The 16,538-nt window shown below is 43.8% G+C and overlaps 1 protein-coding gene across 5 annotated transcripts in view; it reads right to left on the reverse strand.

Moving 5' to 3' along the window:
• The window catches only part of Ppfibp2 (PPFIA binding protein 2), a 157,004-nt gene that overhangs the window by 85,615 nt on the left and 54,851 nt on the right, over nucleotides 1-16,538 (reverse strand). For all 5 annotated transcript variants that reach the window (XM_057777946.1, XM_057777945.1, XM_057777944.1 and 2 more), the window contains exon 3: nucleotides 9,258-9,472. In XM_057777946.1, coding sequence (XP_057633929.1) covers nucleotides 9,258-9,472 — 215 coding nt within the window. The remainder of the gene's footprint in view (nucleotides 1-9,257; nucleotides 9,473-16,538) is intronic.

Consider the following 16,538-nt stretch of genomic DNA (forward strand, 5'->3'; position numbering starts at 1 on the left):
CTTTCCATGCCCTCAAGCAGCAGTTCTTGCCTGAGACTTCACCTGCTTTGCTACAAACACCAAAGCATGTTCTCCTTCATCACACTTATTTCACTTCAAACCCCAAATTCACAAGATAACACTCCAAAGAATCTGGAACCGAGATGTGCATGTGGCTGGCAAGAGGGAACAGGGATGGGCACGAGTGAGATGCATGAGCACAAGAACTTTAGGCATCTACAACTTCAGGAGCACCCAGGAGTTTGGTCAGAGCTCCCTCAAAGTACTGCAGGTGAATCTCAGCTGTGCCATACCAACGGCCATCCTGGTCAAGAGTGCCTTCAATGAATCAGAGGAGCCCATAAATACATTCTGACAAACACTACTGACTCCTGCCAGCTACCAAGAGCAACAGGGCAGATCTATGCACCAACCCACCACTTGCATCCTGAACAGGGATGGGCTATTGTGACAGCTGTAAGGACATCTGGGCCATGGTGACAGCTTAAGTCAGATGCAGACTGTGCCCAAGCAAACAGGGACCCAGGTTGTGACAAGAGGTTAGGAGTGGGATGGGTGAGCTCAGGCGAGAAATCTTGACTATAGGCTTGCATTGTGGCCACCACTACCACTCACCATGTCCCTAGAATGCACAAGCTTGGAGAATCTATCTCCACTGTGGGTCAGGACAAGAGACAAATGCTAAATATTTGAAGCCCAGAGGGCCACACACCCTTCAATTCTTGACTGCTATTTTTACCATGAAAGTGGTTATAACCAATGCTAAACCAACAAGCATGACTGAGTTTTGGTAAAACTTTATTTATGGAAGCAGAAATTTGATTTTTTATATTATTTCCACATCATAAAATATTCTTATGATTTTTCTTCAGTTTTTAAAATATGAAAATCATTCTTAGCTGATCCAAGGGCATAACAAACGGGCAATAGGCCAAATACAGACCAGGGTTCACAAACCTCTGGGTTAGGACTAAGCTTCTCCATCTTGGTCGGAGAGGCTTGTATTGAAAAGGACAAACTGAGCAGCAGGGTAGGGATGGAGCCTGTATTTAATTGCACATCACTAACAAGTTTCCACGGAGATACTCACATGGCTGGTCCCAGGACCACACCTGGAGTAATATAAAATAAGAAACCACTTCCAGAAGTTTCTCAAAGAACTTAGGACTGGGAGACTGAATTCTTGTGGCTAGCCTGCCAGCCACAGCAGTGCTGAGGGGGCAGAAGGCTCTGGGCAGTGTATGTGACAGGCCTTCTTTGCAGGTTGAGGGTAAGTGGATGCTTAGACCTCAAGTCATGCTAACCTGGCAACATCCTCTACCACGTCCCCTGGGCCTGAAGCAGGAAATTCAGAGGGCAAGATTTATTTGCCATTTCACCAGTGTTTGTACATTCTTGGCCATGTATAAACACTGGTTTCTGGGGACTGAAACAGTCTCTTTTGGTCAGGTCCTGAAAGGATCCAGATTGCTAGAATTTACTTGCTTAGGGAGGAGGGGGTGGGGGAGCAATAAAAATCCAGGGAGAAAAAGTAAAACTGTTAAATCTGCAATAACTGAGAGTCCCTCAAATATGGACTATTGTGCCAGGAAAATTGTGTTCATAATCCCTCAGGGCACAAGGAGTGTTTCTAGGGCAGCGCTAACAGACACCACGTGGCCCGGGAAATACCTCCTGGAATGTGGAGAGCCATTCTCCTGTGACCAGGAGAGAGGAGCAAAGGTCAAGGAGCCCTGAGAAGTCTTCTTGCTACTAACAAGGGAAAGGTCCAATCTATGGTCCCGGGCCCAGGACCAGGCAGGACCTATCTCTCCTTCCCCAGCCCCATCATGGAGCCTTCCCTGCCAGCTGTTTGTCCACTGGTTTCTAAGGAAAACAAGAAAAGACTCTTGCTTCCAGGTGACCCAGAAAAATCAGAAAACAAAAATCTAGACCATTTTCTCTTATAAAACCTACGATCTGATCCCTAGTCCTCGGCCTTTAGACAGTCTAGCTTTTGTCCCTGACTACCACCTACTGGTTTCCTGAAGTACTGCACTTGGGGAAAGCATCACCACTGCACCCTAAGCCTGCCCAGGGCCTCCAGAGGGATTGGGGGTGGGAGTAGACTGATCTCTACCTACTTCACTCAACTGCACACTGCACCTGCCATAGGAGAGGTGTGAGACACACACTGGAAGTTACCTTATGAACAATGAGCCTTTCTTGCTCTACAAAACTAAGTTCTCCCCAAACTCTGTGTGTGTCTGTCTGTACACACACACACACACACACACACACACACACACACACACTGAGAATTGGCCCCAAGGTTCCTGCATTCTAAGAATGCACTCTACTGTTAAGCTATAAGCCACTGAATGGCAACCCCATATTCTCTTTTTAAAACCCAGGAGAAAAGGTTTTCCTACAGATCCCCTGCCTGTAGCTTTGTACAATTAGAATGTTCAATATAAGCATTTTGGTCCTGCTGGAGAACGGTGACAGAGAAATGAATCACGTGGCAAGAAGAACCCAGGCTCATGTTTTATAACCCGTGAAACAGCTTTCTCGCTTACCTTTCCTGAGGCTCTAGCTTTCCAACGTGGAAAACAGACTTTTCTTCTGTGAAGAATTGCAGACTGAATGTGGCAGGAGGGAAGCTCAAGGCTCTGTGTGAGGAGCTGCAACTGCAGAAGCCGCCATCTGTAACAAGGTGTCTGGGAGCTGACACGAGGAGGTCAGGCCCTCTCCAAGGCCTGATCTCTTTCTTTGTGGAGAGACTAATTCAAAAGCTATGTGTGGGGGCCTGCATTGACTAGTTAGGATTTCAGAGGTGCACACATACCCTACACGGGGCCTCCCAGCAATCACAGCAGAGGCTGCCCACGCAAGCAGAGGCTACCCACATGAGACAGGTTTCTGCACCGTTCTTGAGATTCAGGCCTCACCTGAGGCTCCCGAAACTGTCTCCACTTTGGAAACTAAAAGAGTGGTGGATCAAAGGAGGCCTGTTGCTCCAACCCCCAGAATAAAACCCTGTATCAAATGCTCATCCAGGGGGGCTGGGGATACAGCTCAGCTGACAGAATGTTTGCCTGACATACATGAAACCCTGGCATTCCCAGCACCACATAACCCTGGAATGGTGGCACAGGCCTACAACCCCAGCATTAGGGAGGTAGAAGCATGAAGATCAAGATGCTAAGCTAATTCCCAGCTGTGCAGGCTAGCTAGTTCGGCCAGATCCTACAGATACAGAAACTAAGTTGACATTTCCAAGAGAAAACTGAGTCTCAGCGGACATAGGACTGGCCTTTTAAACTTCCTACCTCCTCTATCTGCCTTGCCTTGGTTCAGCTTGCTGTCACGTGCCTAGGTTCACTGACCTGGACACTTGTTATACTACAAAGGAAAGCTTGGGCTCCTGGGGTGGTGTTTGGGGGTGTGCATGTATTCCAGTTCCAAAGAGAACAGCAGTGCCTTGGAGTCTCTGCCAACTACTGGCCCACAGCCTGCAACCTGGTGCTGCCTTGACTTGCCCTCACCTTGCTTTTGGCTATTGTTGGGCTTCCCTGCCCCTTCTCTGACTTCATCTTGAACTTTAGCCAAGGATCTCCTTGGCCCATATCCACAATATCAAACAGCAGGATATACCAGCTGCTGGCACATGAGGGGTGTGTATACCAGAATGTTGTTAGAGAAACACCCATAGTTATTCCATCTGGAGACTGCTGGCTCTGGGGCTCACATCAGCTCTGCACTAGCAAATGGGTCTGCTCCGCTAGTTGAATGTTTGACTCTGGAGAGCTAACCTCTTTAGAAGACTACACACACACCCAAGCTGACCACATCAGCAAAATTTTACTCAGCCAACCACACAGGTATAAAGAAGCAGATAAGCCCCTTGCAGACCACACGAAAGCTCTCTTAAGGCACAGTCAAAAGTTGTAGAAGCAGTCCTAGTAGCAGCAACCCTTTCTTGCCTGCAGTACACATCAAGCCTCTAAGGAACATCTCCTTTCTTCGCTTCAAAACTGTCTGGTGAGAGGTTCAGGAGCTCTTACAGGCTGACCCCCTTGAGAGGCATCAACCTGTGGCTCAAAACTTCCAATGGGGATCCTGGTTGCATCTTCCGTGAGCACTGACCCCAGCTTCACCACTGTCTACCAAACATAAAGGACTACAGTCCTGTCTCCTGAAGGTAACATTTCTGTTGCCTGTAGGATGGATGGAAGCATCTCCCTAAATCCTTTCTGCAGGTCACCTCAGCATGCCTGGGACTCCAAGAAATTACTTGTAAATCAGCCTTCTACAAGTAGGTCCAGAATTCAGATATGGACTCCAAGGAAATCCAAAGCTCTTGCTCCTTGTTTAACTGAGACCCCAGAGACAAATCCCAGTCAAGAGAGCTCTACGCATGCCCTTCCAGGCCTGGAGCCCACTTCCCAACCCACTCATTGCCAAGGGTCTAGGACAGGGCTCTAGAAACTTACAGCTCAGCACTGATTAATCCTGGGCAGATCTGTTGCTCTTGGAGGTAATCCTGGCAGTGTCTGGCCAGCAAGGTTTCTGCAGGCCATGTTGCTACAGCTGGGTCTCGGCTCTGGCCAAGACTCAGCAGAAGAGGACAAGCCCTACACTCAAACACACCCAGCCGTCCATTCTGATACAGCAGGAGCAGGAATGACTTCTCATCTAAGACATAAAGGAAAGGCAGGCCTAGTTCCAGTCAATTTGTCCTTCTCTTAACCAGCAGTCATTCCCTCACTCCCAACTCTGCACTCTAGCAGATTTAGGGATCCTGTGGTATCCAGAGAGCTAACAACCCTGAAGAACAGCAGTAGGGGCCATAGCCCTTCCTCTCTGGCCAGAGTTCACTGATTCTTAGCAAGGGTCATTTGACACAACAAACAGCTCTGTTGACGTTTAACATTTGGACCAGGACGTGGCTCGGGGAGTAAAAGCACTTTTGGTGCAAACCTGATGACCTGAGTTCAGACTCCCAGAACCCATGGAAAGGCCAGATGCAGTGTGCATCTGTAATCACAGCACATCTAAGGAGAAATGGGGAGGCAGAAGAAAAAGGAGAACCCCTTGTTAGCTCAGGGTAGAAAATCCTGGGATATCCAGCCAGTGACGGTTTAATCAAGAAAGATTCTATCTTATGAACAAGACAGACAGTGAAAACCAGCACTCAAAGTTGCTCCCTGACCTCCACATACATGCTACAGCACACACGCACTCTCACACATACATATGACTACACGCACTCACAAATAGATATAACTGCTTTAACTTCTACAATTCTATTTCATTGGCACTTAGTATTTTTATGTCCCTAGAGGACATAACCCCAAAGTTAGTTAGCAGGTCAGTGAGATTCTGGGGATTTGAGGTTTTGTTTGGTAGTTTTAATGGAGGAAGGTGCTGGGGATATAGCTCAGCTGGTGAAGTGCTTGCTAGTATGTACCAGGTACTGGGTCCAATACCCAGCATCACCTAAAACTAGGTGTAGTGGTACACACCTATCATAAGAACCTGTGTCAAAAATAAAATATAAAAAGGAAAGACAGAAAAGACTTGGTTAATTAGAAGAGTAAACATTTGTACAGACGTATGTATGTACATGCGTGTATGTGCGTGTTACTTGCCACAGACATTTTGGTATGTCTGTCTAGGGGCCATTCTTTTCTTCACTCTTTTCCTCTCTGACAGCATCCATCCCTGCAAGCCAGGCCTCAGCTCACCTTGGACTACTTATTATAACAAACTCAAGTCAATGGAGGGTGAATTTCTCTTGTCTGAATGCTTGGGACTGGCAGTATTTAGTTGTTTGTGATTTTGCTTTTTTAAAGGGGGATTTTATTATTATTTACACAGAATTTACTGGCTAAGCATCCCTAATCAAGAAAAGTGAAATAAAATTTCAAAAACCCTGAAATCCAAAATGTAGCACAATTTAAACCTTTGGATTTCTTGATGAGGACTACCCAATTTGCTCTTGGTCTAATGCCCTATTATTCTTACTCAGCTTCCCCTGATGCTTCAGTAGCATGTTGGCCACTGGACTAATGGGAAGTCTGCTGGAGAGATTCTGAATCAAAAATAAATAATAGACATATTGTCCAGAAGAAACCAATCAACTCTGAACAGAGCTGTATAGCTGTGTCTATGTGAACATATGGTGTCTGGGCTCCATCAGCCATGGATAGAGGATACACAAGGAAAATCCAGCCTTGAGGGATGGTGGGACAGGAAGATGGGAGGAGCCAGAGCCTTTGAAGTCATTTTTGGCCAATGATTTCCAATGGGTATGCCCAGCCTCTCTACACTTTTCTAGTGATCTAAACCCTACTGTTGACACTGCTTTGTTGGAGAAAGTACAAAAGATAGTGATGTTATCAGACAGAGCTCAACCATGTCAGGCCAATGTTCCAACAAAACAGGAGCTCTGAGGTACGTGACAGAACCAGTCTGTCTGCAGGAGAGAATGGTGCTAACACACACGATGTGCAGCCTGGGTTGAGCAGGAGGCACATGTCAGTCTTGCCTTGTCCCTCAGACTACCTCTCTCATTCCAACTCCCATTCTAACCTACCTAAGAGTCTTAAACACACCACACACACACAGACACACACACACACAACCTGGGTGTGATGGCACACACCTTTAGTCCCAGTTTTAGGAGGCAAGCAGGCATACTTCTATGAGTTCAAGGCCAGTATGGCTTATATCACAAGTACCAGGCCAGCGAGGGTTACATAGACCCTGTCTAAACAAAAAGGAGTCTCAGTGATTAAAACAATGCTTTTTACACTTTAATGAATCCCTTTAAGATAGTTTAGTGCCCGATCTAAAGTTAACGTTTTTCACAAGCTCCTAGCCAAACAGATCAATATTTGTGAGACCAAAATTTGTATGTCAAGTTTTCCAGCAGAAAGAGCAATCTAAAGCACTTGGGGAACTGCCCACTGCTCCGAATTTGGGGGCTGTGCAAGGAAGACCGAGTTTGGAATGTGTGCAGAGCCAGAGTGTAAACTGACTTTAGGTCGGTCAGATCTGAAAACAGACAGGTCATTTCTGCTCAGAATCAAACCCTTAACATGCAGCTGTAGTTTCTGGGAATGTTTATGTGAACTTCTGACCCCTGAAAAGTACACCATTCATATGTGGCTAATGGGCATAATTACTCTAGAAGATTTATGAACACAATAGCTTTTAGGGAAATCTGTCTTAAACAGCGGATTCCACAATCACTGTAAATGATCAGCTCCTAAAAACTGTGCGAATCTGAAAACACAAGCTATTTCTCCAAGGAACACATCAGCTGCATTCTGAAAAAATTATTTTTAATGTATTTCCCCAAAATATTTTAAAAGTTAGATCAACTTTTTTCATGCCACACATTAAAAACTGATGAATTAGAGCAAACTGTCACTTAAAAGTCAAACCATGAACCTCTTGGAGGGGGAGGGGATGCCTGGATACTTGAAGTGAGGTTAAGTCAGGCCTTTGTAGGGCTGCAAGGAAGAGAAGAGACCCAAACAGTTATGAATGAGAGAGTCAACTAAAATCTTCTAAAACCCTATGGTTTGAAAAGCATGAAATTAAGAAAATATATGTCCAAAAGAAATAAAATAAGATAACACAAACACACCTATAGAAAATGAACACAAGATATGAACAGGGCAGAACAGCCCCACCCAAGGGGTTAAGGAGATGGCAAGGTTGTGTGGCAAGAAAACTTAGAACTCCTTTCGAGCTTATTCTTTCTAATTCTACACCTGAACACCTTACTGGGACATTAGTAAAGTAATTCATGTGATCATGTATATGTAGATTTTTTTAATGCGGGATATGAGATTAAAAGCTTAAAAACTGTAGAAAATACTAATAACCTAATAAAAAGTTTAGCCTTCTCACTAAAGAAGGAAGTGTACAAAAACAGCAGTAAAACATTTTCCCTTTTGTAACTGCTAAAGCCGTATTTTAATCTTGGTGATTATTTCTGATCTCAGGATAACATGGAATAGACTCTTTTTAAACTTGGCTAGAGAGAATAAAGACAATAAAATTCTTCTGAAAAGGTATTTGGAAAAATATGTCAAAGGCTTAAAATTATTAACATTCTTGGATTTCCAGGTTTAGCCAACTGCTCAGGGCATACCTGATCATCGTTACTCACTGCTTATTTAAAATCAAATTTCACTAGATAGTCTATATTTTAAATGATCACCCTAGTTGATCTCTGCAATTATACTGCTAGAAAATTCTAGAGGCAGAAATGTTTAGTTACTCATCAATGCTTTCTCATATGGTGAAAGACTTAAAATAATCTAAATGTCAATATTAGAAAGACTGTCACATAAATGACAGTACAGTCACATAAGATAACTAAGAGGCACTTCTGTTCACTGTAAACTGCACAGTGAAGAAGAAAGACAAACTGCTAAACTATGGAGAGACAAGATTCCTATTCAGAAAGAACTGTCAATCACTCTCCTGGCTATGTGATGGAAGGTTCTAGACAAAGCAGAAAGGGAGCCAGCAAAAATCAGGCCCTGGAGACTCATAAAAGAATTCAGAGAACAATAGAGCTGTATTTATAAGGACTCCTATGATTACACTGGGCCTACCTGAACAGCCCAAGCTGGGCTCCCTATTTTTAAGGTGACTTTATTTGAAACTGTTCTTACTTCCCCTTCACGTTTAAGGTCATAAACATATTCACAGGTTCTGGCCATTGTTGCAAAGGCATCTTTGGGAGACCATTATGCTGCCTACTACAGGTACATGACACAGGTACCAGGCAGACAGCTTGAGACAGTTGAGAATATTGAACAACATAAATAATGATAATGAGGAACTGCTCAGTATTGAGGAAGGCATGGGGTGAGAGGCACTGACAGATCCCTTGAGAACAGAAAGGAGGCTGGGACATCTGGGATGGAGGCTGGTTAACCATAAATGACATGATTTATGGATAAGAAGGTCTCAACTTCCAAGATCAACCTTTACCTCTCAGCCTTGCACACACTTTCCAATTCCGACCAGCTCTGCAGGCCTCTAGTATTAAAAGACGGTGCCTCAGCCCTTTCCAATGGCTACATCCCAGTTGACTTCAATGAGCTAGCACCTTAGCTTACCTACTCCCAGATATTATGAATTCTCCACAGGATGACCTGCCCATCTCGCTAGGAAAGCAGCTGGATACATTCCATTGCTAATTAGTAATGTTCCACAATTCCTTTATCTGTCCACAGACCTACACTTACCAAGCTGTCCTCAAACCATTCCTTTATGTAGGCAGCCGTTGGGCCAGGAATCTGGCTCAGCAGGGCTTCTCTCTCCTGAGGAAGGGCCAACATCTCCAGTGCCAGTCTCAGGTCCTCAATGAGATGGAGCACTGGTATGGAGTTCATGCAGGAGGATGGAGGAGATAGGCCAGGCTCACAGTTGCCATCACTAATATCTGTGACTGTTTTAGTGCCTGAAACAAAAAAGAGGAAGAGACTTTGTAAGAAGAGTGGATGTCACCATCCGTGAACTTATCAAGAGCAAAGACAGTGAGAAGTGGAGGAGAAGGGCTGGAGGATCACTCCTGCTTCACCATGGAAACCCAGCAGCAGATCTTTACTCTCAGCTGGAACGGTAGAAGAGAGACCCATCATGCGGGTACAGCCCACTAAGCCTGGCATACAAAGCTTGGACATGAAGATACCTAATAAAGCACAGTCAGCCCTCACCAGTGCCCAAAACAAATGAGACCCAATTCTTCACCATTTATAAACATATTGGTTTTAAGTCAGTGTTGACTGCACAGACGGCCACACCAAGCTCCTCCCAGTCACCTATGGGCATTCCTCTCCCTGCCATGGCCTGGTCACTGCTATTACTAGAACACTATGGAAATGACTGTGCTAATGCTGGGTCTGGGGCTTAAGAGGATTGACAGCTCCTGCTCTTCCTCTCCAATGCCAATCACCTTCTAACAAAGGCCGCCTGCCCTGCAGAAAAGACAGCCCCAACTGCCAGCAGCCATCTCGCTATGGTAGCAGACTTGTGAATGAAGCCATTCCAGATGACATAACACACCACACAACTATGAAATTATAAAGAAACAAACAGTAGAGTTGATTGGAGTTAGTTGGGTTAGTTTAGCAGTTATGGACAAGGATTACCATACTCATTCTGGTGATGGAGTATAGCAAAGCAGAATCTTTCGAGATGCTCTAATCAGGACACTGCTGTATTAAAACTGTACTAGTTCCTATGCATATCCATAGCCCATTTCCCCGTAACAGACTTCATGGACGCTGAGAACAGAGTCTACACCGCATAGCTGAGTTCCCAGCACCCACTAGATGCTGAAATGCAACGTATTCAAATGACTGCACACATACTCAAGTAGATAGCCAAAGAGACAGAAATCAGTGCCTGGATTTCCTCAAAGATCTGGGATGCTGGGTCAGTTCCTTCTAATTTAGTATGTCTAAAATAGGGAGGGCTGTTTGTATCTTTCTACACCCTATCATTCAACTACAGAAAAGCCCAAACTGACCTCACAGAGTCTCACAAAGGAATTCTGGATTTTCAGCTGTTAAGAAATACTTTGTAAAATGTAGTTTACAGTATGAATTTTTTTAGGGCATTTGGATTGTAAAGGCCAATAGGGCAAGCTACCTAAAGTTAGGACTACCCTGGAAAATGGAAGCTGGTGGGCCACTACGGGCCTGGCATCTAACTCCTGGTTCCCTTTACACTTTTAGAAGCCACCATGTCCTTGCCAAGTAGTTTGGGAAGGAAAAATCCACACAGAAGGAAACAATTACCAGCGAATTTGATTGCCAGTTTGCCTTCTGAAAATGTATGACAGAGGGAATCGCAGGTCACAATTCACAAACAAGTCAGGCTCTGGGGAGCTAGGAAGCAGTACAAGTACCCATGCTCTGGTGTGTGCTCAGCCCTATCTGGCTCCTACACATCTAATTTAGAGCTGATTGGGAATTGCGCAAGCCAAACCTCAGGGAAGAAAACGACTAGAAACTCAGCAAGCCCTCCAATCTCCACACAATTGCTCAGCAATCATTCCTCTGCGCTCTGAATGCATAACCTTTTCCTGTTTTTAAATTGTGTGTGTGTGTGTGTGTGTGTGCGCGCACGCCTGTGTGCCTGTGTGTGTGCGACTGTGTGTGTGTCTGTGTGTGCGCATGCACGCATGGGCACACATGCCGTGTGGTATGAATATAGCAGTCAGGATAATTTTGGTGTGCTGGTTTTCGCTTTCCACTGTGGGTTCCAGGAACTGAGCTCAGGACATTGGGCTTGCAGGGCAAGTGCTTTTATGCAGGGAGCCATCTGCATGCCACACAGTCTAACTGCAGAGTGTTCATACAGGTGAACTATACATTGAGTTGAGCTGAAAGAGACGGAAAATACAGAGGTGTTTTGCTAACTTTACACGATAATGCGGCTGTTGTGTGTTGAATACCACACACAAAAATAAATTGTAGAGATATAAGTATTTTATATAAATATTAAAGTATAAGAGTATAAAGGAGTAGATGAAAATTGGGTTAGATTAAGATCTGATAGGCAAGCCAGGCGGTGGTGGAGCACGCCTTTAATCCCAGCACTTGGGAAGCAGAGGCAGGCGGATCTCTGTGAGTTCGAGGCCAGCCTGGTCTACAAGAGCTAGTTCCAGGACAGGAGCCAAAAAAGCTATGGAGAAACCCTGTCTCAAAAATAAAAAAAAAATAAAAAATCTGATAGGCACAAGAATGACTGAGCAAAATATAACAAAACACTGCACACTTACTATATAATTAACTTCTGCTACATAAAAATCAAGTCTGAAAACACTACTTACAATGATTATAATAAAACATTAATAGATCCTTCATACAGAGACACCATATGAATCAGCTTTTAAGAAAAAGTCCTAATTCACTTCTCACACACAAAATAGCCATAGGGCTTTACACAGCTCTGAGACATCTACAAAAACGTAAATAGAAAATTAAAGTATAGAAATATTTTCTAAATAGTACATGGAACATTTAAAAAGGGGAGTTCAGTTGTTCACTATCTGGTAAAATGATCGAAGTTGAAAATGCAATGATCAATGTTGACAAGCAACACTGAGAATACTCAGAGCCTGTTCAGAGACATAAAAATTGGCCCAATTCTTTGCGTAAGCAGTTTGGCAAGATACTGTAAAAATGTTCATACTTTTTAACTAGCAATTCTAATTTTACAAATCTCACCTGAGGAAATACAACCAGATGTTCTTTAAAGGATAAACACACAATAATGATCTCAATACTGTGCTAATTCTGGAAACATGAGGGTAAATACCATCAACTAGGTGAATGTTTAAATTAATTCAAGAATATTCAAAAGCATAATTCATACAGACATATATATGTATATATATATATGAAATGACTGTCCAAAGAACAAGAAATATGAGGCCATATATAAATTTATAAAACATATAATTAAATGGTTGAAGAGATAGCTCAGTGTTAAAAGTACTGACTGCTCTCCCAGTGGACCTGGTTCAATCCCCAACTCTCAACCCACCCCACAACCATCTATAACTCCAGTCCCAGAGAATCTGATGCCCTCTTCTGACCTCCATGGGCACAGAATGCATACGGTACACAGAGGTACATACAGGCAAAACATGGTAACACATAAGAGATAATAAAAAAATTCTAAAGAAACTATAATTACTATGTGTGGATGTTTAAACATATATACAAAGATAGAATGTTTTTTAAATGTTGGCAATGACTTTCAGAGGTGAGAGATTGCAACCTGGCATTTAGACAGGTTTAAACATGCTAAATCCATACTGGATATGATGCAATGCCAGCACAAGAGATTGGGGGCGGGGTAGTGTATGTGTGTATGTATACATGTATGCAGGTGTGCTCATATGTCAACATATGACGTGTGTTTGTCTATTGCGCTTCACATCACTTTTTCCACTCACCACTTCAGCCTGACTTGCCAGTGAGCTCTGGCATCCAGCTGCCCCTCTACACACCCTCCACCCCCCATCCAGCACTGCAGTTACAGGTGAATGCACCACGCCTGGCTTTTACATAGGTGCTGGAGATCGGACCTCAAGTCTTCATAATTACCCACCATGCATTTGCACACTAAGCCACCTCCTCAGCCCTCCAGCCCTTCTTTAAACAGTTTCGATGTGAGTGGATACAGACACATTCTCTCCCTGAGCCCCGATGACTTTTTTTTTTTCACTCAGGAATTGTACAAATGAAGAACTGATATATTTTCAAGCAATTTCAGAGACCTGTGGCTGGGTCACATGATCTGTTGGAAGCATGAAAAGCCTGAGGGAATCTCCTGGCAAGTGGGCAGATCCAAATCACCAGGAGTCCCCTTCACCCACAATGAACAGAGACAGAAAAGCTGAAACAGCTCCCCAACTCAGAGCCATGCTTGAAAGAAAATTTAAACCTTGGGGACTGAGGGGGGGGGGGGACCACTGGAAGGTGAAACAAGTTCAAACTGACTCTAGAGCAGCTCTGAGCAAAGACCCAGACAGAGGAAGAAGCTGGGATTGGGGCTGGGGGCCCGGGTGAGGGGAAGAGTTAAGCTGAGTGAATGTCTGTAGGGGCAGTAGCCATACAAAGTATCTGTTTCATTCAGGGGCTCTGAGAAAATTCACCCATGGCAGAGAAATGTGGAGAGCCCCAGGCATGTCTGTAGAGCCATGCGTACCCACACACTGTGAGAAAAGCAAACTAGAGGTCTCTGCATACCACAAGTGCAGAACAAATGCCTACTAGGCATTCTTTCCTAAGAATCCCCATGCAGAAGCCAGTACACAGCACACATGATGGTCAGAGTGTTGCTAAACACTGCCAAAGGCACAGTCTTCCAGAGGGCTCACCTCCCCATGACACACATTTTCCCTGCAGATGATCAGCTCCTACACAAAATTACAAACACAAATCAAAATCAAAAACCACATACAGCAAATAAGAGAATGTGTGCCTTGATCCTGGGGTCAAGAGAATAAGGCAAGAGATTAACACTGAATATGCCTGAGTATATGGCAAGGGATTCCCTCCTAAATTATTCCTCAGAAAAAGGTGATTCAACTTATACCCAAGTGCTAAAAACAAGTTCCTCTCTCTGGGAGCACAGTATTCCATTATCTTAAACAGCAAAGTACTGTTTAGGAAATGTAAGTCAGCACAAAGGTTGTAACTTTAAGGCTTACAGAATTCTTAGGGGAAGTTTTGACATAGGTCCCACTTGAGAGAACTGAATTTAATTGGTCTCAGATGTGATCTAGGATAATGAAAAGGTAACCAGCATTCTAAAATAAAGCCAAAGTAGAAACTATTGCATTAGAAAGGTCACTCAACCAATGCTTGTTTCTGATGACTATAGAGGCTACTTTAGAATTCTTACTCTAAGAAAGAAAACCAAAACTTAATTTAGATAAAGTAATTTTATTTAATGTTCAAATACTTGTTGAGGATAAGACAACAAAGAAGTATAGAATTTTTTAATCTCATAAAAGTGTTGTGTTAAACATTCTACTTTTATTAATTCATTTTTTCCAGCCCAATCACAGTTTCCCCTCCCTGCACCCGTCCACCCCTCCTCCATTCTCTTCAGAAAAAGTCAGGTCTCCCATGAACATCAGCCAGCCAGACTAAACACTTTCTCTCCTACTGAGGCTGGACAGGCAACCCAGTAGGAGGAAAGGGTCTTGAAAGTAGGTAACAGAGTCAGAGACTCTGCGCCCACTGTTAGGAATCCACAAGAAGACCCAGCTACACAACTGTAACATATGTGCAGAGGGGTTAGATGAGTCCCATGTAGGCTCTCTGGTTAGCGGTTCAGCCTCTGTGAGCTACTATGAGCCCAGGTTAGTTGTTTCTGTTAGTTATCAAGGTGTCCATGACCCCTCAGGTTCCTACAATCCTTTCTAACCGTCTTCTGCAGGATTCCCCAAGTCTAACTAATGTTTGACTCTAGGTCTCTGTATCTGTTTCCATCAGTTCCAACAGAGGGTGAAGCCTCTCTGTTGTTGGGCTAGACAAAGACCTATGAGTATAGCAGAATATCATTAGGAATAATTTCATTGCTTTTGGTCATGTTAGGTATTATCCTAGGTCACTGAGCTGTCCGGACTCTGGGTCCTGGTCCTCAGGGCAGTGTCAGGAGTGGGTTTGCTCTCGTGGTGTGGCTCTCAGGCTGGACCAATCACTCGTTGGCCACTCACACAATTTCTGCACCACCTTTACAACAGCATACCTTGAGATAGGACAAATTGTAGGGTAGAGGCTTGAGGCGAGGCTAGAGTCCCAGTCCCTTCACTGGAAATCTTGCTTGGTTACAGGGGATGGCTGTTTCAGGCTCTGTATCCCCTCTCCCCCTCACTGCTACGAGTCTTAACTAGGATCATCCTCATAGACTCCTGGGAGTTTCCATTACACTAGGGTTCTAGCTCATCCGAGATGCCCCTGACTCCAGTTGTTTTTCCCAGTACTCTCTCCTTCTATCCTCCCATACCTGATTTCTCCTGTTTTCAATCCCACCCTACATCCAGACCCCTCTCTTCCATCCACTTGTAATGCCTAGTCTATTCCTCTACACAGTAAGGGATTTGTGTGTCCCCCTTCGAGTCCTCATTGCTTCTTATTCTGTTGATTTGGCATGATTATCGTTTACTTTATGGTTAATACTCACCTATAAGTGAGTACATACTGTGTTTATCTTTCTGGGTTTGGGAGGCTTCACTCAGGGTTATCTCTTCTAGTTCTATCCATTTGCCTGCAAATTTCATGATGATATTGTTTATAACAGCTGAGTAATACTCCATTGTGTAAATGGACCACATTTTCTTCATTCATTCTTTGGCTGAAGGACATATAGGTTGTTTCCAGTTTCTGACTATTACAAATAAAACTGCTATGAACATAGTTGTATGGTAAAGTATCCTTTGGGTATATGCTCAGGAATGGAATAGCTGGATCTTGAGGTAAGTCAATTTCCAAATTTCTGAGAAACTGGTATTGATTTCCAAAGGACCTGTACAAGTTTGCACAATGGAGGAGAGTCCTCCCTTGCTCCACATTCTTACCAGCATGAGCTGTCACTTGTGTTTTTGGTCTTAGCCATTCTGACAGGTGTAAGATGGAATCTCAGAGTCATTTTGATTTGCATTTCCTGATGGCTAGGAATGTTGATCATTTCCTTACGTGCTTCTCAGTCATTTGAGATTCCTCTGTTGAGAATTCTCTGTTTAGATGTGTACCCCATTTTCAGTTGGGTTATTTGGTTTGTTGATGTCTAGTTTTGTGAGTTCTTTATATATTTTGGAAACCAGATTTGTGTCAGAAGTGAGGTTGGTGAAGAACTTTAACCATTCTGTAGGCTGCCATTTTGTCCTTTTGACTGCTTTATTTGCCTTAAAGAAGCTTTTAAGTTTCATGAGGTCCCATTTATTAATTGTTGATCCTAGTGTCTACGCTACTGCTGTCCTGTACAAGAGGTTGTTTTCT

The sequence above is a fragment of the Chionomys nivalis genome, chromosome 8 (genome assembly GCF_950005125.1).
Source record: "Chionomys nivalis chromosome 8, mChiNiv1.1, whole genome shotgun sequence".
NCBI lineage: Eukaryota > Metazoa > Chordata > Mammalia > Rodentia > Cricetidae > Chionomys > Chionomys nivalis.